General features: G+C 42.8%; 2 protein-coding genes, 1 long non-coding RNA gene and 1 gene segment (V, D, J or C); 2 read left to right on the top strand and 2 right to left on the bottom strand.

Annotated features, from left to right (window-relative positions):
* Window positions 1-1,604: 1,604 nt before the first annotated feature.
* On the bottom strand, window positions 1,605-2,088 carry LOC115250064 (Ig heavy chain V region 6.96-like). The segment is given in 2 exon segments: window positions 1,605-1,939; window positions 2,025-2,088. Coding segments are annotated over 2 exon segments (363 nt in total).
* Window positions 2,089-2,556: 468 nt separating this feature from the next.
* Window positions 2,557-3,263, bottom strand: LOC105416425 (uncharacterized). Its single transcript, XR_003888639.1, has 3 exons — window positions 3,088-3,263; window positions 2,701-2,876; window positions 2,557-2,622 (listed from the first exon to the last, which is right to left on the bottom strand). It is a non-coding gene; the product is annotated as an uncharacterized lncRNA (long non-coding RNA).
* A 4,596-nt stretch (window positions 3,264-7,859) lies between these two features.
* Window positions 7,860-9,839, top strand: cabp5b (calcium binding protein 5b). The gene is made up of 6 exons (XM_029836380.1): window positions 7,860-8,044; window positions 8,464-8,494; window positions 8,580-8,723; window positions 8,944-9,053; window positions 9,116-9,263; window positions 9,461-9,839. The coding sequence occupies exons 1-6, from the start codon at window positions 7,997-7,999 to the stop codon at window positions 9,487-9,489; spliced, it is 510 nt and encodes a 169-aa protein (XP_029692240.1). The 5' UTR covers window positions 7,860-7,996; the 3' UTR covers window positions 9,490-9,839.
* A 3,291-nt stretch (window positions 9,840-13,130) lies between these two features.
* sez6l2 (seizure related 6 homolog (mouse)-like 2) lies at window positions 13,131-22,317 on the top strand. The gene is made up of 20 exons (XM_029836935.1): window positions 13,131-13,289; window positions 13,881-13,947; window positions 14,027-14,103; window positions 14,206-14,325; window positions 14,403-14,615; window positions 15,695-15,828; window positions 15,905-16,097; window positions 16,241-16,426; window positions 16,503-16,686; window positions 16,780-16,943; window positions 17,227-17,421; window positions 17,977-18,115; window positions 18,305-18,501; window positions 18,582-18,776; window positions 19,388-19,582; window positions 19,669-19,860; window positions 19,966-20,004; window positions 20,232-20,349; window positions 20,685-20,796; window positions 21,117-22,317. The coding sequence occupies exons 3-20, from the start codon at window positions 14,046-14,048 to the stop codon at window positions 21,144-21,146; spliced, it is 2,664 nt and encodes an 887-aa protein (XP_029692795.1). The 5' UTR covers window positions 13,131-13,289; window positions 13,881-13,947; window positions 14,027-14,045; the 3' UTR covers window positions 21,147-22,317.
* The last annotated feature ends 516 nt before the right edge of the window (window positions 22,318-22,833 follow it).

The following is a 22,833-nucleotide window of genomic DNA, read 5'->3' as shown; positions in this document are numbered from 1 at the left end:
AAGCTCGAGAGGACTGGCGGTCAAGTGTGGCGGAACCCCAAAGAAGGCAGACAGACACAGGAATTAAAAGTGAACTCAGACGGTTTAATGAAGCAAAAGAAACAGGAGGGAAGAAACTAAATGAGAGAGGCCGAGACAAACTATAGGTGCGTGATGCGGCAGACGAACCAAGTTCGAGATCCAGGGGCGAGAGTCCGTGGGGGAGTCCAAGTGTCCAGAGGCCAGGAGAAATCCGTCCGAGGAAGGGGAAGAGGAAGAGGTCAGAGGAAGAGGGGCTAGGAAGGTTGCAGAGGAGCCGGGGGAGTCGCTGGGAGTCGCTGGAAGACGCAGGGAGACGCAGGGAGTCACTGGGGAGCCTGGAGAGATGCTGGGTCAACGGGAAGTGTTGCCAAAAACATCAGTAAGATCAAGCACTGGCCTGAGTGCATAGGGGCCTTTTATGGGTGCAGAGTCGTTTGGGCGGATTGGGTGCAGCTGAATGAGAGGGCCCAGGTGGTGGTGGTTGAGCTGATTGCCCAGGAGGAGGTGGGGCCAGAGTAGGAGTCACAACAACACATGTGTACAGTAAATTTATCACTTGATGACTATGACTACACACACACACCACCTGCTGAATATGTATTACAACCAGTTACAAAATGAAAAGACATTTTAAAAGTTGTGAACATTTTCTGCATTTGTTTTAAATGTGAGAGATTAAAATGGATTTTCCCTTTGATGCAAAAACACATCAGAGCTGAAGGCAGAAGTCAAAAGTCAGAACTGAAAAATGTAACTTTGGAAATCACAAGAACCAGAATGCCAGAGTCTTAAAGTTACTTCTAGTGTAAAATGATGGTTGGAGTGGCACCAATTAAGCCAAGAATAAATTAATGCTCGATGAAGTTATTTCATGATTTTACAAATGAAAAATGAGTTGTCCCAGGATGAAAACCTGAGGGATTCCAAAGGTAACAAGTGAGAAATATGACAAAACCCTCAACAGGGAAAGGAGCTTTCAAACCAGGTTTAGGTGGATCTGGGAGATTCTGGTAATCTTGAAATTGTAAGTGTTACTTTGGGATGTTTTGAAAACGATTTCTAGATAAAAAAAAAAAAAAATCAAAAAGTCTGTTGATTTTTATCAAATGTCTGCAGTCAAGTTTAAAACAGCTGTAAAGAGAGCGAGTAGATCCATAACAATGTATCATCTGGAGGCTGGGTTCAACTGCACTTAAAGATTGTTCATGATACATTTGGTAATTGAAAACTTAAGTTCGGCTTTAAAGAATAACAAATTAATAGAATTTATTGTCTTTACAAAATTATTGTGGCAACATTAAAGTTCACAAACCTAAAAGACACAAACAATTTTAAAAGAATAGAGAAAGTATTTAGTATGTGTGGACTTCACAGCTGTAAATATGAGAAGTGTCTGTTTTTGTACAGCTGCTGAAAATGTGATGTTATTTCCTGATTTAATAATAAATCAAATATATTGTAGATTATTAAAAATTTAAGAGGTAAATTAAGGATATAAGAGAAAGGAAATAACAAAATAAAGAGTATTCAGTGCGCAGTTCTGCTCTTCACAGCAGTAAATATGAGAAGTGTGTGTTTTTGTACAGCTGCTGAACTGACTTCAGTCACTGTGACCATCGAGCACAATAATAAACAGCAGAATCTTCCGTCTTCAGGCTGTTCATCTGCAGATTCAGCTGTGCTCTGTTGTTGTCTCTGGAGATGATAAACCGGCCTTTGACTGACGCAGAGTAGTACTTAGGGCTGCTACTGGTGCCAATATAAGCGATCCACTCCAATCCTTTTCCAGGAACCTGTCTGATCCAGGCCATCCAGTAGCTGCTGAATGTGAATCCAGAGGCTGAACAGGTCAGTGTGTGAGATTCTCCAGGTCTTTTAACCACTGGTTCAGACTGGGTCAGAGTCTGAGCATCAACACCTGTTTAGAAGATGAAACATCAAGTTAATCAGCCGATGACAAAAATAAAAATGTCTCCACAATCCGGATGAGTGAAGATCTTCACCTGCCCAGCAGATAGTTAGAAGCAGCAGTCCTGTCCTACAGTCCATCATGTTCAACTGTGTGTCCCCTCTTCTCTGTCCTCCTCTCTGCTCTCACTTAAGTAGACGTGGAACACATGTGAGTTTTGCATCGACTCCTCCTCAGTAAACAACTGGATTTGATTGTGATGCCTCCTCCTCTTTGGATGATGTGAGTTTATGATTTGAGACATTTTTAATTTAATCCAACTAATAGTGCACCAGTGCTCCCAGTACTGAGCTCCCAGTACCCCACATTTCACACTAACCAGTTCTAATCAAGCTGCATATGAAAAATCATGTGCTAGTCTGTGCACTTTTAGTTTGGGTGACGCATCTTGAAATAAACTGTTGAGTGTTATGATCCTGTGTGTGGGCTGTGTGTTTCAAGCACTTCTCTGGGTTTTGGCTTGGTACTTTGTTCACTGTGGTCTCCTTGTATAGCACGCTCACTCTTCTTCACTGTTGTAAATATTTGTGTAAATAAACTGTAGTTTACCGAAGTGGCCTTCTTGTCTGTCTTCTTGGGTCCCACCTTGAGTTTTCGTCAGAGCTGAAACATTTAGGTCATTAAAGAAATAACTGAGAAACAAATGTATTTATGTTGCTGTGTCCTTGTGGAACTATTTCACATGTGTGAAATTTACTTGCATTACTTACTTTTCTTCACAAATTGAAATGCGCAAAAGTTCTTCTTTACCACATTTAAATTGTTCTGTTCTCAAAGTATTGAGTTCAAGCATCTTTCCTCAACATTTTGGACTCAACATCAACATGTTTGAGTGATGATTCATTCCTGGTGTGACAGCGCCCCCTCTGGTGATGTTATGTTGATGCTCGACCGTGACAGGAAATAAAAGAAGCACCAGGAGTTACAACACATTTCTATCATTTTTAACTGAAAATCATTACATTGAAATGGACATTCAGAAGTGATCACTTTCAAAACACTTTACTGCTTTTTAAAAAATGTTAAGGATTGATTTTTACAGAACCCAAAAGCAGGCAAGAACACTGAGATAAAAAGTCCAAAATATGTTTTATTACACAAACTCAAAACGGCGGTCCTCTTGGACCACAGGGAAGCACTCGTCTCATCTTCCGGGGCACACCAAGAGCTCCCGCGCAGAGCCAACATGGGAGTCAGGTTCTGCACGGTCACTAGTCCAGCAGGACAGCGTAGAGACCTCAACGCTGGTAGGCAGGCGCTCCATCGTTAAATAGGTGGCCTGATGGAAATTGCCGACAGGTGCGCCTGCCTGCAGCGCCAGCTGTTGCCAATCATGACTCCTCCACGCCCCCTGCAGGAAAAACCAAACACAACCCGGAACCCTGGACCCCACCAGAAAAATGCCTTTTTTAACTTGCTTTTATATCAATAGCAATGGTCCTGATGTTTGTGTGCACCTGCAGTCGTGCATGTATGTTTGACTGGCACAAAATATGTTGACCAATAAGACATAAAAGTTATGAAAATGGCAACTTTCCAATAAATGTCAACAGGTGAGAAGAAAAAACAGGAAGTGGTAAAAACACATTTTCTCAGCCTGATTGTGTTGGTTCCATTTGTCATGTTGTAACTTTAAAATGTTGCATTGCCCCTCTTGGTTATATTCTGAAACCTGAATAAAGTATGTTCCAAAATCAGTGAAAAATATTTATTTTTAGGACATTTGCTACAAGTGTATTCAATGTTTTGTTTTTTTTTTTAAATATAAACTGATGGAGGACCAGAATGTTTAAATTGTATGTTATATTGTGATTTTTTTTTACAATTGTAGATTATACCCTGTGAGTCTTCTATTGTCTATAATTTTCAATTTTAAACCACTTTTGCCACTAATATCAATCAATCAATCAATCTTTATTTATATAGCATCTTATACAATCAAAATTGTTTCAAGGCGCTTTCCAGAATCCCAGGGCCTGACCCCAGACAAGCAACAGTGGCAAGGAAAAACTCCCCTTTAACAGGAAGAAACCTTGAGCAGGACCAGGCTCATGTAGGGGGACCCTCCTGCTGATGGCCAGCTGGGTAAATAGAGAGGAGAAGGGGGAGGACAGGTAGAGGATAGGATAGGTAGGAGAGGAGAGGAGAAGTAGAGTGAAGGGGAGGTAGAGGAGAGGAGAAGGAGGAGGAGGGGAAAGAGGAGAGGAAAGAAGAGGAGAGGGAGTGGAAAAGGAGAAGGAGAAGGAGAGGAGAGGAGAGGAGAGGAGAGGAGAGGAGAGGAGAGGAGAGGAGAGGGAGAGGAGAGGCACAGAGCACAGAAACACACACAAAAAATATGATGCACAATCACTTCAGCGGGGCCGGAGGTCATTATGCAGCTCCGAGGGCGGCGATACCTGTAAATAAATGGGGGGGGGGGGGGGGGGAGCAGAAAAACTACACAAGAATCAGCATAACTAGTCTGCTTGATGAGGAGAGGAAAGGAGAGGAGAGGAGAGGAAACCATGACCCAGTGGGGTGACAGAGGCCTGTCAGGTGATCATGTTTCCGGACCCCGGCAGCCTTGGCCTATAACAGCATAACTAAGATGTGACCTAACGATTAGACGACCCCCTAAGTATGATAATTTGTCTGTCTATGATAGTAACTGGAACTACTGAATTAGTAACAATAAGCTTTTTCAAAGAGGTAGGTTTTGAGTCTGATCTTAAAAGTAGCGATGGAGTCAGCCTCCCGTACCTGGACAGGGAGCTGGTTCCATAGCAGGGGGGCCTGGTAGCTAAATGCTCGGCCCCCCATTCTACTCCTAGAAACTCTGGGAACCACAAGTAGACCAGCATTCTGAGAGCGGAGCGGCCTATTGGGCTGATAAGGTGTCACTAGCTCCTCCAGGTAGGATGGAGCTAGGCCTCTGAGGACCTTGTAGGTCAAAAGAAGGGTTTTAAAAATTATTCTAAATTTAATGGGCAGCCAATGAAGCGACGCCTGTACAGGAGTAATGTGATCTCTTTTGTCAATACCTGTCAGAACTCTGGCTGCAGCATTTTGGATCAACTGGAGGCTTCTTAAAGAGTTGTTTGGACACCCTGATAATAAAGAGTTACAGTAGTCCAGCCTGGAAGTAACAAATGCATGGACTAACTTTTCAGCATCAGGCCGCGTCAGTAGTTTCCTGATCTTTGTAATGTTCCTCAAGTGAAAAAAGGCACTTCTAGAGACTAATTTAATGTGTGAGTTGAAGGAGAGATTTTGATCAAAAGTTACTCCTAGATTCCTCACAGAGAGACTAGATGTTAATGAGATACCATCTAGAGTGATCATGTGATCTAATCTATTCCTGAGAGGTTCAGGACCAAACACCATGACCTCAGTTTTTCCTGGGTTAAGGAGGAGGAAATTTGAAGACATCCAGGACTTTATGTCTTTAAGACAGGTCTGGAGCTTCACTAACTTCTCTGTCTCCTCGGGTTTCATGGATAAATAAAGCTGAGTATCATCAGCATAACAATGAAAATTTATCCCATGCTGCTGAATAACGTTCCCTAAGGGAAGCATGTACAATGTGAAGAGGATTGGTCCGAGTACAGAACCTTGAGGAACTCCATGGCTAACCCTACTGTATGAGGAGGGAACACCATGGACATGGGCAAACTGGTATCTATCAGATAAGTATGATCTAAACCAGTCTAGTGCTGTCCCTTTAATCCCAATCACATGTTCCAGTCTCTGTAACAGGATGCTGTGATCAACTGTATCAAAAGCAGCACTGAGGTCCAGCAGAACCAGCATAGAGACCAGTCCATGATCGGAAGCTATGAGAAGATCATTAGTGACTTTAAGAAGTGCTGTTTCTGTGCTGTGGTGAGCTCTAAAGCCTGACTGAAACATCTCAAACAGGCTGTTCCTCTGCAGGTGCTCCAGTAACTGAGTCACCACCACCTTCTCTAGAATTTTAGAGATAAAAGGAAGGTTGGATATTGGCCTATAATTTGCTAAGACATCAGGATCCAGTGATGGTTTTTTAAGCAACGGCTTAATCACTGCCACCTTGTAGGACCGGGGTACATAACTGTACATAACATAGAACCATTGATCTGGTCCAGGATAGAACTGCCTATCAATGGTAAAACATCCTTCAACAGGTGTGTTGGGATGGGATCTAAAAGACACGTGGTGGTCTTGGATTTCTGAATTAGCGATGACGCCTCAGAAAAATATATAGGGCTGAAGGAGCTTAAGGGCTCGTTGGAGACCCTGTATGTTCCTACAGTCTGCACATCTGGTGATGGTCCAGTTGTTGGGATGGCCTGGTTAGCTTTCTCTCTGATAGCTAGAACTTTATCAGTGAAGAAGCTCATGAAGTCTTCACCACTCAGGGAAGAAGGGATACGTGGATAGAGTCAACCTCAGCAGGGCTAAGATTATAATGATTGATCCCTGGGGAAACACACAGTGGTCCTGGGATCAGCACAGGGATCACTTCCTTAAACTTAGCTACAGCATTATCTGAAAGACATCTGCTATAGTAAGACTTTGTTCTGAGCATAGAAGAATCCTTAATCATAAATGTAAAAGTGATCAAAGAATGGTCTGACAGGACTGGGTTCTGAGGGAACACTGACACATGTTCTACCTCAACACCATAAGTCAGAACTAGATCTAGGGTGTGGTTAAAGCTGTGAGTTGGTTGGTTTATCTGCGGGAGGAAACCAACTGACTCCAGTAATGAAATGAAGCCATTTCTAAAGCTGTCGTTTATAACGTCCATATGGATGTTAAAGTCTCCAATGATAATGACTTTTTCCGTTCTAAGGACCAAGTCAGATAAGAAATCAGAGAACTCAGACAGGAACTCTGAATGTGGCCCAGCAGGGGGCCGATATACAACTACAAACAGAAGTGGCTTTTCTGTCCTCCAGTTCAGATGAGTGATGCCAAGAGTCAGGCTTTCAAAAGAACTGAAGCCATGTTTTGGTCTGGGATTAATTAATAACTTGGAGTGATAGATTGCTGCCACTCCCCCTCCTCGACCAGTAGCACGTGAAATATGATAATTAAGATGGGTAGGAGGAGTAGATTCATTTAAGCTCACATACTCCTCCTCCTGAAGCCAGGTCTCAGTAAGACAAAATAAATCAATGTGATGATCCGCTATCAGGTCGTGCACTAACAGGGATTTACACAAAAGAGATCTAATATTTAACAGTCCACACTTAATTGTGATATTAGTTTCTCCAACTTGTGCTTCAGTATTAATTTTAATAAGATTTTGGTGATTGACCGCTCCCCTGCTCTGTGCTTGGTGAACTTTTAACCATGGAACAGAGACTACCTCTATAGTGTTAAATATGTTATTGTTGGCAGATGAGGGTTCTAATACTACGGAGGGGGACAATGAAACCTGCAATTTGCCATCAAATCGCGTCATATCTTGTCCCACGTTATTTACTGTTGTGCAGGCCGTCACTTGTGCTCCATCCATACATCCATACATGCATCCATCCAGTCTGTCCATTGGCATCTGCACCCTGCTCAATCTTATGTACACATCTATTAGTCTCATGTTGCTTGACCACAACAGCCCTGATCGAACTAATCACAAACAGCAGCTTTAGCTGACCATCAACCGTGTCACAAATTTCACAAATTGCGATGAGTTTGAATCCCCCCAAAGGTGAGTATCAAATCATGACTGTCACCACGAGGCCTTCAGTAACGTGTGAGTGTGATTTAAACACGTATGACTGTGAAAATCACTTCCAGCTGACATTAACGTTGGCTGTTATATGAGAAATGTGCAGCATTAAGCTGGTCTTTCTTTTCTGGATCAAAGCTGAGGAGATAATCCATATGAGACTTCATCCGTCTGCTCTGACAGACCACCGCAGATCACTGCTGGTCACCAGTTAAACACACACACACACGCCTACAGAAGAAAAGACGGACTGCACGCCAGTGTTGTGACATAAAGCAGCGAAGCCCAAGCTCTTGACTGAGGCGGCCATCATGAGTATCAAACAAGCCTGCATATTTCTCAGAGGGAGCTCCAGAAGAGTAAGTATTTCCTCTTTGTTGAGTGTTTGCAGTCGTAAAGTGGGATTTAGCCTAAAAGCTGTTTAAATTGCAAAAAAATAGATGTAAGGCATGTTCTTTTACCGATGCTATGACGATAATGATGTGGGTATTTCCATTTACGGATTGTTTGTTTCCAGCCACGGTTTCTATTAAAGTTCTAATAGGTCTACAGTGAATTTCAGGCGCCAAAGCAACATCACATGTGCACAAACCTGAATTAAACTGCTTCACTGTTGACAGGGAAATGACAGATGTTAACATGTTCAATCGCATAAAAGCATTGGGAGTATAATGGGATTCTGCTGCCGTGATGTCATTGTCCTGCAGAGAGAAACATATATGGTCAAATGTACCATTTTGTGATAAATGATTCTATGTAAATCTTTATTTTTGTACAGGCCAGGGTTCTTACACAGGAAGAAATTGAAGGTGCACGTCTTTTTCATAACATATGCTTTTAATCGCTATTTTATTTCCTTCTTTATTTTAAACTTTGTGTCTTTGTGCCCGCCAGAGCTGCGTGAAGCTTTTGTCGAGTTTGATAAAGACAAGGACGGTTTTATAACCTGCAAGGACCTGGGGAACCTGATGAGGACGATGGGTTACATGCCGACCGAAATGGAGCTCATAGAGCTGAGCCAGAACATCAACATGAACCGTGAGTGATGGTCTACGAACACATCAGACACCAACAACAGGAACCACGAGCCAGTGTGACTCGGGAGACCTGGAAGATGCATGCCCTTAATTGGAGGGTTAGCCAAACTGCAGAAACCCATATCTTCAGAGGCATCAGGCCGTTACAAAATCCAGCTCATTTCCTGGGTTTCCAGGGTTCTGTCATTGTTTTCTGCTTATCTTTGGCTCTTCTGTCACAGTGGGTGGACGGGTGGATTTTGAGGATTTCACGGAGCTGATGACTCCCAAGCTTCTGGCTGAAACGGCGGGGATGATTGGGTTAAAGGAGCTGAAGGATGCATTCAGGGAGGTGAGCCTGACGCATATTTTCAGTTAGTAAGGTGTCACAATCTAACCTCTGTCTTTCCGTAGTTTGATATAGATGGAGACGGGTCTATCACCTCAGAGGAGCTGAGATATGCCATGATAAAGTTATTGGGGGAGAAAGCCAACAAAACCGAGATCGACGCGATTGTCAGAGATGCTGACAGCAACGGAGACGGGACAGTTGACTTCGAAGGTGAGAGAGGAGGCACAAATGCACCAGCACGGTTAAAAGCTTCTCATCTTCAGCTCTGTAATTAAACTGGAAACCAGAAAGATGCCTTCTTGATCTGTCGGTCAGCTCGATATGAAACCTTTTTATTGAATGCAGAAGAAGAAGAATGTTCTTTTTTACACCATTCTAGCTAACGGCCGTTTTTGTTGTCCTGGCAGAGTTTGTGAAAATGATGTCGCAGCAGTGACGACAGCAGGATGATGATCATGGATTCATCGTTTTGGTTCACTTTTTACCATATTGTCACAGATTTTACCTCTAATCCCCACTGCAGGAAATTTCAGTTCAATTGATATCTGTGTGTAGCAAATTAAGAATTTTCCACCACAATAATGTTTTCTAGTAACCACATGTCAATGTTGTCGGGCAGCAAATGAGCTATGATAAGCTTTTTATATTGACTTTGCTGGCATATTTTGGTAAATTACTTTGAAAAAAACTGATTGTAACAAATGTTTACAGGTTTTGCTCTCTTTCCTGCTTGATGAGTGTAAAGGAAAAATGTGAATTTATAAAATCCAACCAGGGAAAACTTTATGTCTGTATGTGTGTTTTTTTGTTTGTTTCCAATCAGGAACATGAGATAATGTTCTCTTTGATCTCTGTCATGCAAGGTTTTTACTTGTCTTTGTTGTCTTGACAAAAACCCACAGAGGTTTTCTTTTTTATGTATTTCCTGTTAGTCATTGTATACAAACGATGTTGGGGGGGGGTGGAATTTGTCCTTTTTCGGTGCAGACATGAGGCGGAGAACTGTGGCGAGTCAGGTTGTAGATCGACCCACGAATGGATACAATGAGAAGAGCTGAATAATCCAAATGTGTAAAAGTGTTCCAGAGTTGCAGATAACAAGGAGAAAAGGGATGATTACTGTTCAACCTGTTTAATCGTTTGGCTTCTTCCAACTATTTGCTCTGGTTATTGACAGCAACAACAAAAAAACAAAGAAGTTGATCACAACAACAGTTTTTTGTTTGTTTGTTTGTTTGTTTGTTTAACATTAACAACTAACTGACAAACATTCTGCCACCTGCTGATGGGTCCCTCAACACTGACCATCGAGACCAACGCTCAACATTCTGGTCGATTAATTTACTGGGGATCTGAGTTTCTGCGTCCTGTCAAATCCGGCGAAGACTACGGGATAAATGACGAGCGCCGAAGGATCATAAATCATGTTAAACAGCATATAAGACTGCACATAAACAATCGGGAATAATCCGCCAGTGCTGGATTATTCCTGTAATCCTCAACATGGGACCCTGAGATGAGCAGATGGCAGATAAGACAAAATCACCACTCTAATACTTATCTAGTCACACACACACACACACACACACACACACACACACACACACACACACACACAGAAACAAAATATTACAACAATAATAAATCAGTGAAATGAGTGTTTCCTGATTTTGGTCCTTTTTTTAAATTCAAGCCAAGGTCATTATTATTTGATAGAGTTTTTAAACAATCAACACTACCCGTCTTTAACATCACAATCAATATCAGCATCTTGTTCTGTTTTTCGAGAGGAAAAAAAAAGCAATTTGTCTGTTGATTATTTTGATCTTTAGTTTTATTATCAAATCATTTATACAGAACAATGCATTATAAAGCTATAAGGCAGAAATATAGGACTCATTTTTCTAACCATAGATTGGTTCCATCCCAAAGTGTTAAACATTACAGGCATGCAAGTCAGCATAAAAGTGGCAACATACAACATCTGGCCCTTATTAGGTGGGCTGCCTTGCCTGGTGTTATCTTTAAAAAAAGTGTGTATTCCTTACGTCATCTCTGTTAAGAGTTGGTCAACAGGAGGCTAAAGACTCGTGTAACTCTCTGGGTGGACGTGGATGAGGGAGAGATCCTTTTAGGATCAAAGTCAGGGATCTGGGCTGATCATGAAGTCCAGGACTCTGTTTGGACTCCAGTGGTCCCTCAGAGAGTGAAGGTCCTGCGTTTGATGGCTCTTCAGCTGCTTCAGAGGCTGAGCTCAAAATCTGTGTAAAAAGAAATGATCTTTGAAGGCAGACTGTCATTTTGATCCTTTCATCCTTAAAGAAGCCCCTTTTAAACCTTTGAAACAGTGAGGAAACGACTAGTAAAACAGCTCTGTGGTGCCCCTCCCACCGCCCCCTTAAAAAAGGAAAGATCGGTTTAATTGCAAACGTTTTTGCTAAAAAGGGAGCACAGTCTGTCCAAGTATGTGGTTTAAAAGTGGACAAATGCAGCCAGATGGATCGCTGTTTAAAAGAGAGAATTAACCTCAGTTCCGACCTACAAACTGTCATTGTCGGGATTTTTTTTTTTGTGAGGTCATTTTGGATGCGTCACAGCTCCATGAAGCCTTCTTTGCTCACACATGTAGTGTTGTTTCACGATGTGAGACATTTCTGCAAAACCTCCTCTGACAGATAATAACGGCTGAAGGAAGGGAACACTGAACCAACAGATCATGTAAAAACACACTGACATCATATTCCTTTTAATGAGGATTAGAGACATAGATAACAGACCCTGGCCCTGGCTCATTGATATCTTGTACTTATGGGTCTAAAAATTCAAATTTCTGTTTCACAATTCTGAAGGGGAAACTTCTGACATTTTTTGAATTATAATAAATCAGAAGTCATGTTAAAGAAAGGGAAACATGACAAGTCCATCCTAAAATATGAATTCATATGCTTTCATTGCAGTGGGCCAATCACAAATGTCACATAAATAAAGATACTCCAAAAATTAGGGAAGCCAGTAAAGCTAAGATAAAGGTGCTCCAATTTTTGCAGCAGTTGCTTTTGAAACTACATCAGTTTGGCATCAGTTACAACCATCATCACAACTGATATGCTTTATTTAACAAAATACTGATGTAAAGCAAACCAAACTTACTAAAAAGATTTGTTCTTAGTTAAATAAAGGTAAATAAATCATCTTCATTAATGCAGGGTGCCACTAGATGGCGACTGAGCTCGCTTTTCAGTCATCATAAAGTGAAAATGGACATGTAAGGTAACAGGATTAATTTCTATAGAACTTTTTGTCCTTAGGATCCAAGACTGTGATTATATTTTCTCTGTTGCCCATCTTGTTTTTTATGTGTGTGTCTGTGTGTGTTTTCATACCCTAATTGGCCACTAGGGGGAACTGCAATTCCCTGCATATTGAAGGAAAAGCACACAGATAGATGGTTGTCGCTTATATTTGTCTCCTGCTCACTATTCAACAAAGGAGCAGGTTTGGTTTTACGATTTAAGAAATGATTGTAACATAAATAGATTTTTTAGATATAAATGTGCTGTGGCATAAACATAAAAAAGGTCATACAAAATCTAACTAGAAAATAAATATAGAGAGAACATTTTGGGAGTAATTTAAGAAGTTTCTTTTGTGTGTGTCATGCAAAATAATTGGGTTTACTAGCCACATTTACATTATTGAGAAAGATTGAGAGCTCTGCTTTAGAAATTAGAGGCTACCAGGTCGTGAACTAGAGAGAAGGTGGAGTAATTAGAGAAGAGAGAAAAAATTTGAGTGACAAATGAAAAATCTGTCCTCCAACTCACCCCACAAAATTTATTTGTTGGGGAGGAAGAGCTAAGCACTCCTGTGCGGGGGATCAGACAATCTCAACAGACCACGCTGTTGATAATATTCGGCTATGTTTATCTTGCCACGTCTTTATTTTTATTTTTTTAACTCCTCAACTCTGCACCAGTCCCAGCTGCTGCGCCGGCTCACTTCAGCACCGCGTTGCTGGACAGCTCCCCCCGCCCTCCCTGTAGTTCGTCCATGTGGCCACTAGGGCGCACCTGATGCTTTCCACACAAATGTCCTCACATCACAGCCGAATGCGTCAACCACACGGTTACCAGCCAGGAGCACCTCACCAGCATAAACCCCGCCGCGCACAAGCGGCCTAAGGCAACAGGATACATCCCAGGGAACATACGTCTGCACGCCCCCTAGGAAACAAAGGTAGGGATTTTTCAGCATTGCTAATATGCCTGTTAATGACGACTGGCGTCAAATCAGATGGAATTTTGCACAAAGCAGGCCGAGGGAGATGCGATCGGTGCATCATGCAGCGTGCATGCCCACATCAATTTTGTCACACATCGGGTTGGTAATTTCACCGTGGAAACGCCTCGAATAACCGCGGGTGGGCTTGGGTGAGCTTCCCGTGAAGGTGTTTGTGACGGAATTATGTTTGGAGTCCGCCCAAGGCGAGAGGAGACTCGGTGGATCGGATTTTAGAAATAGCGCATTTTCCGGCATGTTGCAGATTTGGGGGGGGGGGGATGCTTGAATATTTAATCCAATAACAAGACGTGCACCTGTTTTCTTCTCCCCCACCTTTGGGAAACGACGCTTTTACCGCGCGTCTTTGGCGTAAATAGGATAGATATTTTTTTTTGGAGCGGAGCTTAAATTCGGTTACCGAACTCAATCGCAGTAATAATCTGATTCGCGTGGCTGTGGCCTGTGTGATGTAAACATTCTGGACCCCAGTATCTGGACCCCAGCAGAACTGTAAATTACATAACACATATTTCATTACCCTTCCAGTGAGTGTCATTCCTGTGTGAGCCACAACAATTCCAATCCGCTTGACGCCATCATCTGCCAGCGAAGGGTAGGCTAATGTGAAATGCAATAGTCTATTTATTTCATTTCATGTGCTAATTAATCCCCACTCACTTTAACCTTCTCAGGTTGTTTTCATCCAGAACCATGGTGTCCAAAAGCTTCACTGTGGTGCTGTCCGTCACCATCATCCACCTAGTTTCAGGTGAGTCCTGGTGCATTTTATTCCATATTTCTTTATTCTAAATGAATGTTTTCTGAGCCGTGTCCATGAGTTGCTCTGCCAGCTACTGAAACTTTGCTTCAGGTATGACCTTTATGACACCTGAGTCCGACACCCCGCCAACATCGACCCCAGACACTTATCCTCTGGGTGACCTGATCCACGCCGCCCTGCGGAGTAAGGAGTACCTGGGAGAGTCTTCAGGTACATTTACACCCGCATTAACAGTTCTCTGTAGTGAAGTGACAGCAATTGCTCATTAGAAAATGCCCCCCTGGCAGGTACCACCACCAACCCCACGCAGGCTGTTCCCGGGCTTGGCCGAGCTGAGTCGACGGCGACGGTCATCTCACCAGGACTGCTCACCACAGCTCTAAGTTCTTCTGCCGCCAGCCATACTGGAGCAAGGAATCCCATGTCCCCGCTGTCCATAGAGGAGGAGACGACCACCACTCTGATCACTACCACCACCATAACGACGATGCACGTGCCAGGTATCGCCCAAAGAAAACTGTGCGTGCGTGCATGTGTGTGTGTCAGGGCCGAGTGAACACACAAAGTCACAATTTAGTCCACAGCCTCGGAAAGGTCTCAGTTTTCAGCGGCGTCGACGTCAAATTTCAACCGGATGACTTCGCGTCACAACTTCTGCCTCTGTTTGAAGAATTATGGACTCGTTAACAAGGTAACATGACACATAACCTGAAATATTAATGATGAAACAGCATCTTACAGCAATCAGCTTAACAGCAGGGCATACACAATATATACATTTAAAGTGGCATGTTTCTGCATCACAGTTGTTCTTCAGTTAATCTTTTTTTTACTTTTCAGGATTCCTGTTTTGGAGGCTCAGGACGGAACACACAAGCTGCTGTGAGAAGATTGGCGCCATATGCGTCTGGAATTGTTGGGCATTTCAATGGCAATAATCAGTAATAACATAGGACACGTAGACAGAACTCGGAGACTGAGTTGTAGTGTTGTTTTCACTGCAGATTAAAAGTAATACATCCACCAGAACATGGAACGGTTGGTCTTTATTACTGCACACACATTAGCATTAATTAGCTGCAATGAGATTGTGCTGGAGCGCGGAAATATAAATATTTCAGATTATCCGTGTTGACAGTAAATTCTTCTGTACACCCCGTTGTTATTCCAATGTTCGGTCAATCACAACTCTTGCTACAACATGTCAATATCCGGGCATCCGTTCATTTGATGGGATAAAAAACTTCAATTTGAACCAGTTCACCTGAAAGGACTCAACATCGAGAAATTATTATACGTGCTTGCATTTGGGGAAGAGATGGCAGCCAGGGGTTGCATTTTAATGTATGTTAAATATGAAATATAACATGATGAATAGTGAATTGCTTCTAATTTCCCACATTATGAAGGCAACCTCATCTGGAAGGTGGTATGTTTTCATAACAGGTGTGCGACAAAAGCGCACAGCTTTTAAAGCAATTATTGTAGGTGTAATGTTCTGCACATTATTTTCAGCTCTTTCACTCACATTTCTCTCTCTCTATCCCTCTCTCTTTCTCTCTCTCTCTCGCTATGGCAGTGCAATGCAATGCAACCTTGTCAGCCATGGACGACCTGGTGGAGTCTCCAGATGCTGCCTCGACATCATCCTTTTCCCCGCTGGAATGCACCTACAGTATAACCGTGTATGCAGGCTATGGCGTTGAAATGCAGGTAATGGACAGCAGATAACTAAAGGCTGACACTGAGTGTTGCTTAAGCATCTATGACCAAGTCTGTGCCATTGTAGGTGAAGAAGGTGAATCTGTCGAAGAAAGAGTCCCTGACAATTATGGGCTATGGGGGTCTGGGACCTGAGCTCCTAGCCAACGAGACCCTTATGAGAGAGGGTCAGGTGATTCGCAGTACATCCAATCAGGTGTACATACACTATCGCAGCCTCCAGCAGACCAACCATGGCGTGTTCAGTCTCCACTATCAGGGTACGCTTATACCTCCAGGTTAACAAAGCTGCTAAAATCTCACTTGTATATGTTTGAATTATATTAAGATGTTTTAGAGAAGGTTTACAAGGAGCAGTGCTCGCTGTGTGTAGTTCAGGCTCTTCATGTTTCCATGTCTACAGCGTATCTGCTGTCCTGCCCGTTCCCGCTGTCTGCCGAGAGCGGCGGAGTGACGGTGACAGACATCCACCCAGGAGGTCAGGCGCACTTCCACTGCGACCCAGGTTTCCAAGTTCGCGGCCACGAAATGGCCACCTGCGTCAATGCGACGGTACCACGCTGGAGCACGCCAGAACCGCAATGTGTCGGTCAGTATCCTGGCTCCCATGTGAGGTCAGTGTGACCTTTTTTAGTCTTTTATTTTAGTTAAGTATTTTTTTTCAGCCGTGTCTTGTGGAGGGTGGATTCGCAACGCAACGGTGGGGCGGATACTGTCCCCACCTCCCCCGTCTGTTAGCAACCACAGCAATGGAAGCAACCTCAGCTGCCACTGGTTAATAGAGGCCAAAGAGGGACATCGACTCCACCTGCATTTTGAGAGGATTGCGTTCGATGAAAATGACGATAAGTGCGTTTGCCTCCTAGACTGATACCTGATTGGCTTCACTTTTACTTGAGCGCCCCCCCCCCCCCATCCCCTGTGTGTCGCTACTCCTCTCAGGTTAATTGTGCGCAGCAGCAACAGCTCCCTGTCTTCATCGCTCTTTGACTCAGACCTGGACGATGTCCCTGAACGTGGATTGCTGAGTGAAGGGTCCACTTTGTACCTGGAGCTGACGGCTGATTCCTCCTCCATTCCATTGCTCTTTTCTCTGCGATATGAGGGTAAGTGGACAGATGAGACACACTTTTCTCCATCAAAGAGGAGGAATAGTTGATAAGAGCTCATTTATGCTCTACCAGCACTGCATGTCAGTAGTTTTGCTTCTGATAAACACAATGCTCAACACTGCCCTCACGTTATTTGTGGTATTGCACCATTTAGTTAAAAACGCATGCATCCTTTATGTCTTCAAACTGAAGGAAAGCTGCTACCAAGTTACATATTGATATATGTCTTAGAAATATGACCATTACAGTCATGTTGGATTTATTTTTTTGTTGTTAGCTTTTGACGACGAACACTGCTGGGAGCCCTACATGCCCCACGGGAATTTTAGCAGCAGTGACATCTCGTATCAGCTGGGCACCACTGTCACGTTTGCCTGCTCCCCTGGATTTGTTATGGAACAAGGTTCAGGCACAATTGAGTGCATCGATCCTAGCAATCCCCACTGGAACGACAGCGAGCCCATGTGCAAAGGTAATTTTCATACGTAGCTTTAGTTCTGGCTGAACGGTTCATTCCACCACCTTTCCACCACTATTTCCACCATTCCACCATCAAATGCTTATTAGCATATAACTTCCTTTTCCCCTCCTTGTTGGAGCTGCTGTAAATCACCTTCCTGTGGAATCAGCTGTTAAACTGGCCTCTTGTGGACTCAGTGACTACAGACTGGATTGCGAGGCTCCCTTTTTTCCAGCCACACTAGCTGGCTGGTTGCCAGCAGCTGATTTGATGATGTGTCACCCACTGTACTTTCTATTTAACATTTTACCTTTTTAATACATTATATTTACTGTTTGTTTCATCCATCCACGCATTGTCTATCAACACATCATGTTGACTGCTGCTTCTTTCCCACTCATGATCAGACAGAGCTCTGGGATCAGACCTCATTTGGTGACTGACGGGTCACCACTTCATCACATGGCACCATTCACTCATTCACACTGAGGGACAATTGACCTCGCAAATAATTCAGACCTACTGATGGAGATTCCTCACCTCAGTTTCTCTCCTCCCCTCTGTCAGCTCAGTGTGGGGGGGGGTTGACCGAGGCCTCGGGCACCATCCTGTCTCCCGATTGGCCGCAGAGTTACTCCAAAGGGCTGGACTGTGTGTGGCAGATCCACGGTAACGAGGAGAAGCGCATTGAACTGGATATCCAGATGTGCGTATTTGCTGATTTGTGTGTAAAAGTGGTTAAAACTGGCAAAACTGAGGAATAATGACTAAATTGCACATGCAATCTATTTTGCATTTCAAAGATATTTCTTGCAAACCGCCATGGTGACATGATGTACCGGATTATGTACAAAGTTTAATCCATTTTCTCGTTTGTATTCTTTCCCTCGTAAAGTTTAAACATCCGTCACACCGATGTGCTGACTATTTTCGACGGACAGGACCTCATGTCTAACGTGATTGGACAGTATGTGCGGTCCAGGGAACGTTTCCAGGTTGTCTCTGGGGGGTCAGAGGTCACCCTTCAGTTTCAAAGCGATCCCGACGACTCCACCTTCATCTCGAGCCAGGGATTCGTCATCCATTACCGTGGTAAGTGAGCGAGGGCCGGTACCAGTGAAGGACAGGTTTCGAAGAACGTGTGAAGATTGCCGGTATTATTGTCTCTGCAGAGGTGGAGCCGAATGACACCTGTCCCACCCTCCCCCGAATTGAGTTTGGCTGGGTCACCTCATCCCACTCCTCTAATGTCAGAGGCAGCGTGCTGACCTATCAATGCCAACCGGGATATGACATCAGTGGCTCTGACATTGTTACCTGTCAGTGGGACCTGTCCTGGAGCAGCAGCCCACCTACGTGCACTAAAGGTGGGAAGTCACTCAGACGTCATCAATGAGAGTGGATACATTGTTAAACTTTTATGAGCCATTAACATTTATTTTCTCTTGATGCTCAAAGGAATAATTTGACACTTCTTCAGTGCACATTTGTTGCTGGGCGTGACAAATCTAATTTTGGTACCATGACGACAGTAATCACGGAATCTGTGACCGACACGCAGTTCGCAAGGGTTGGACGTAATAAACCAAGTGTATATCACCCTGTCGAGGTGTAACTTTAAGGCAGTAGCGCAATGTCTCAGCATGTAGGAGTGTACCCAAACCATACAATAGCAGTTGAATCTTTTTTTAACCCGAAAGTTGAACTCTTACACTTAATCTTTACTGAAGAATACAAAAGAATTTGCTCATCCTGTTGATGTGTGGGGTGCAGTGACTAATATTGACCACACGGGGGAGTAATGGTTGATTTTGCAGTTATTTGCAGCGTATTTGTATTTTGTGTTAAAAATGTTTTAAATGCAATTGAAAGTCATATCAAGTTTTAGAAACTTCAGCGTTTGCTACCATAACAGTCATGATGAGTGTTGATGTCTTGAGGTAGTGAAATCATTTATGACTCACATGGATCCTCACAGTCCAACAGTGTCCGGATCCTGGGGAGGTGGTGAACGGAGCGCGCTCGGTGCGCCCTGAAACCGGCTTTGCTGTCGGAACGCTGGTGCGTTTCTCCTGCAACCAGGGTTACCAGCTGGAAGGACCCAGTCAGATCTCCTGCCATGGAAGAGACACCGGCACCCCCAAATGGAGTGACCGCAGTCCAAAATGTGTCTGTAAGTCCCTCCCCTGCTGTCCTGCCGACTTTTCGACGTTCTGCCTTTTGCTTTTTTGATTTTTGAAATTACTTTTTTCCTGCCAGTGAAATATGATCCGTGCCCAAACCCTGGTGTTCCTGATAATGGCTACCAGACCTTGTACAAGCACAGTTACCAGGCAGGAGAAACCCTGCGCTTCTTCTGTTACGAAGGCTACGAACTCATCGGTGAGGTTATTATCAGCTGTGTTCCTGGACATCCCTCTCAGTGGAACAATCCACCTCCATTTTGCAAAGGTAATTCCCATTTCTTAAGAAGGATTTAGTATTTGCTGCAGATATAGGAACAAAATCCAAACATAACTATTTTCTCATTCTTTGTTGCACCTTCTTTCCACACAGTGGCATATGAGGAGCTTTTGGATGATCACAACTTAGAAGGTAAATTCTATTAGTTTTTATTAGTTACATCAAATGTGTTTTACATCGGAAACGGCTGCAACAAACAGTATTTACTCTACCGCCACCTAGTGGTCTTTTGTGAACACAATTTACCAATTTCGGATTTTGAAAATCTGTTTTTTGAAAAATCTACAAGTGTGCAAAATGTGGGAGCAAAAGTGGTTTTATTTAAAAGGCTGTTGTTTTAAAAAGTGGTTATTTCCCAGTGTCCCAGTCTCTGGACCCCTCCCATCAGATCCTGAGTGAGAACATCGCTCTGGCAATAATTCTGCCAATCATCCTGGTCATCCTGCTGATTGGAGGGATTTACATGTACTATTCAAAGTAAGTACCCTACCCTGAACTGTCTATGCGTGGATGCGAGGGTTTGTCAGTGAGCCGGTGCAGCACTTTTGGAGTCGGTGCAGATCATTTGTAGGTCCGTTTACATGCTTGTGGATCAGGGTGATGTGAACTGGAAGGGTTCATTTCGCCAGTCTGTGTTGTTTCCAGTTGTGTTCCTATGATCATGGTCACGATCAAGGTTCCTCCAGCAGACGGACGGAATCTTAACCGACATTTTTATGAGTATGAGTGTGCTGGGGGTGTAGCGGAACCATTGTCGATAAACCATTGTTATGAAACAGTGTGATTGATGGACATTTGTCTCTCATTCGCAGCGTGTGCAGACTAGAATGGAAGCCGCTGTTCTGGAAGTCTCTCTCTCACACACACTCCTACAGTCCCATTACAGTCGAGTCTGATTTCAACAACCCTCTGTATGAGGCAGGGGTAAGCAGGAGTCCAACAGTTCCAACTTTCCTGTTTGAACCAAGGCTATGAAGTATTTTAATTAGTGACCATTTGTCCATTTTTAATAGGCACTGACACAGTAAACTAACATGATGGCTTTTTTAAGTCCATATCACTCAGTATCCCATTATTTCTTCCCAAAAGGTCTTTTTATAGCTGAGACTGTATCAGTTAATGGTATTTTGATAAATATGGATCTTGACTAAAGAAGCTAAAGGCCAAAACAAGCAGGACAACGTGTTATAATTAGGTTTTTGGCTTTTTTTCCTCCACTAATCGATTTCTGGCCTCAACCACAGGACACGCGGGAGTATGAAGTCTCCATCTGAAAAGGGGGGATGCTGAGAATTCCAAGCCGCAGATGGATTTGATTTGGACAAATTAGGCCTCATTCTCTCCCCTTTTTAACACTGGTTTGATTATACAAGTGATCGCTTTTTTAATTTGTGGAAGTGCCCTGTTTTTGATTTGTTGCACTAATGTGGTGGTCTGCCAAATTTGGGTCATGCTTCTCAGTCGGATGTATCAGGAGGGCCGGTGCCTTAAGAAGGGTAACAAATTGACATCAAAGGGGAAAAAATGACTGTGTAGGTGGAACAATAATATGAGGTGAGGGGTGAATGTTTTTAATATTAATAATAAGAGGCCAAACCATTAGAGAAACTGGCAATACTTTATGTATAGTAAACAAAGTCATGAGTATACACACAGAATGTTTTTGCAATTCATGTTAAAATTTATGAAAGAGCTAAAGCGAGAAGCTCATTTCTGTCAAAGAAAAAAACAAATATCAGCTACTCAGTCATTTTCTCGCTTTCTCTTTCTCTCTCTCTCTCTCTCTCACACACACACACACATTTTGAATGTAAATATTTGACTATTGCTGAGGTTAATATATATGCTCAATGATATATATATATATAAGCCTCGTATATACAAGGTTATATATTTTCATTATACATGTAATGAAAATTCAGTGCCAAAATATAATGTTAAATAAGTTAACGTCCTTAAGTGTTTCATCTGTTGTTGCAATACTGTTTACAAAGAAGGTATTTGATTTATTCTTCGCGGTTTCTGGAACGCGTCGGCGCCCAGTGTCACATGACCTGTAACAAAAGTTGAGGACATGAATGTCATTATGCTTAGAGCATGCACTGATTGTAAATTATATTGCTTCTGCTCAATCTCGCCATTGTCATTAGAGTTATTGACAGTCATCGTTATTATCAGATTTGATGTTGTATGCACTATGTTGATGAAAAAGTGCAAACTTGGCTGCTTGCTGTAATACGTTATGTATTTATTTACAACTGATTGTTTGAACAGTGAATGTAGTCTCATTCGCTGTGCCCGATGAAGGATCATGGAGACTGTTGGTTTGTAGATTTAATTCTCCTCTTATCATCAGTAGCATTTCTTTGCTTTGTAGAAGAATACACTCTTTTGAAGGCAGTCAATTATTTGTTGAACTGGAAATAAAGTCTCTGTGGAATGGTGTGAAGTGTGCTTATTTCGGTGAGAATTCTTTTAACAAACACATCCACACATCCACACACTCTACATCCGCACGAGTAGACATCTCCTTTATTTCACATAATAAACACATATTTTACCAAAATGATGTTTTATCAGATATATTTGATCAGATATGCACAGCTAAATCTATTTCCCACAATTCATTTTTTAGATTTGAGAGTTGTCAGTAATTCAGAAACTGAGAGCATTGTCAAACAAAGATTTAGGGAGATGTGGCAAAGAAATAGGGGGGAAGAGAGGATGGGATGGATGTATTATGGAGTACAAAGAAAGTGGGAGAAATGAGAAAAGCATGGAATGAATAGATGAGAAGAGACAATAATATCCAGACTCAGGTGTCGGCATTCTGCCTTTAATTATACAGTATTGAAAAGATGAAAACAAGATATAAGGAACTGGGACAGCTGTGGCCAAATAGAGGTAATGGAAGATGTCATATCGCATTGTCAGAAGTATGAGGCATATAGACAGAATTTG

Source organism: Takifugu rubripes, chromosome 5 (genome assembly GCF_901000725.2).
Source record: "Takifugu rubripes chromosome 5, fTakRub1.2, whole genome shotgun sequence".
In the NCBI taxonomy this organism is placed as follows: domain Eukaryota; kingdom Metazoa; phylum Chordata; class Actinopteri; order Tetraodontiformes; family Tetraodontidae; genus Takifugu; species Takifugu rubripes.
Note: the sequence above shows the minus strand (reverse complement) of the source record. Positions and strands in the feature narration are given on the sequence as shown.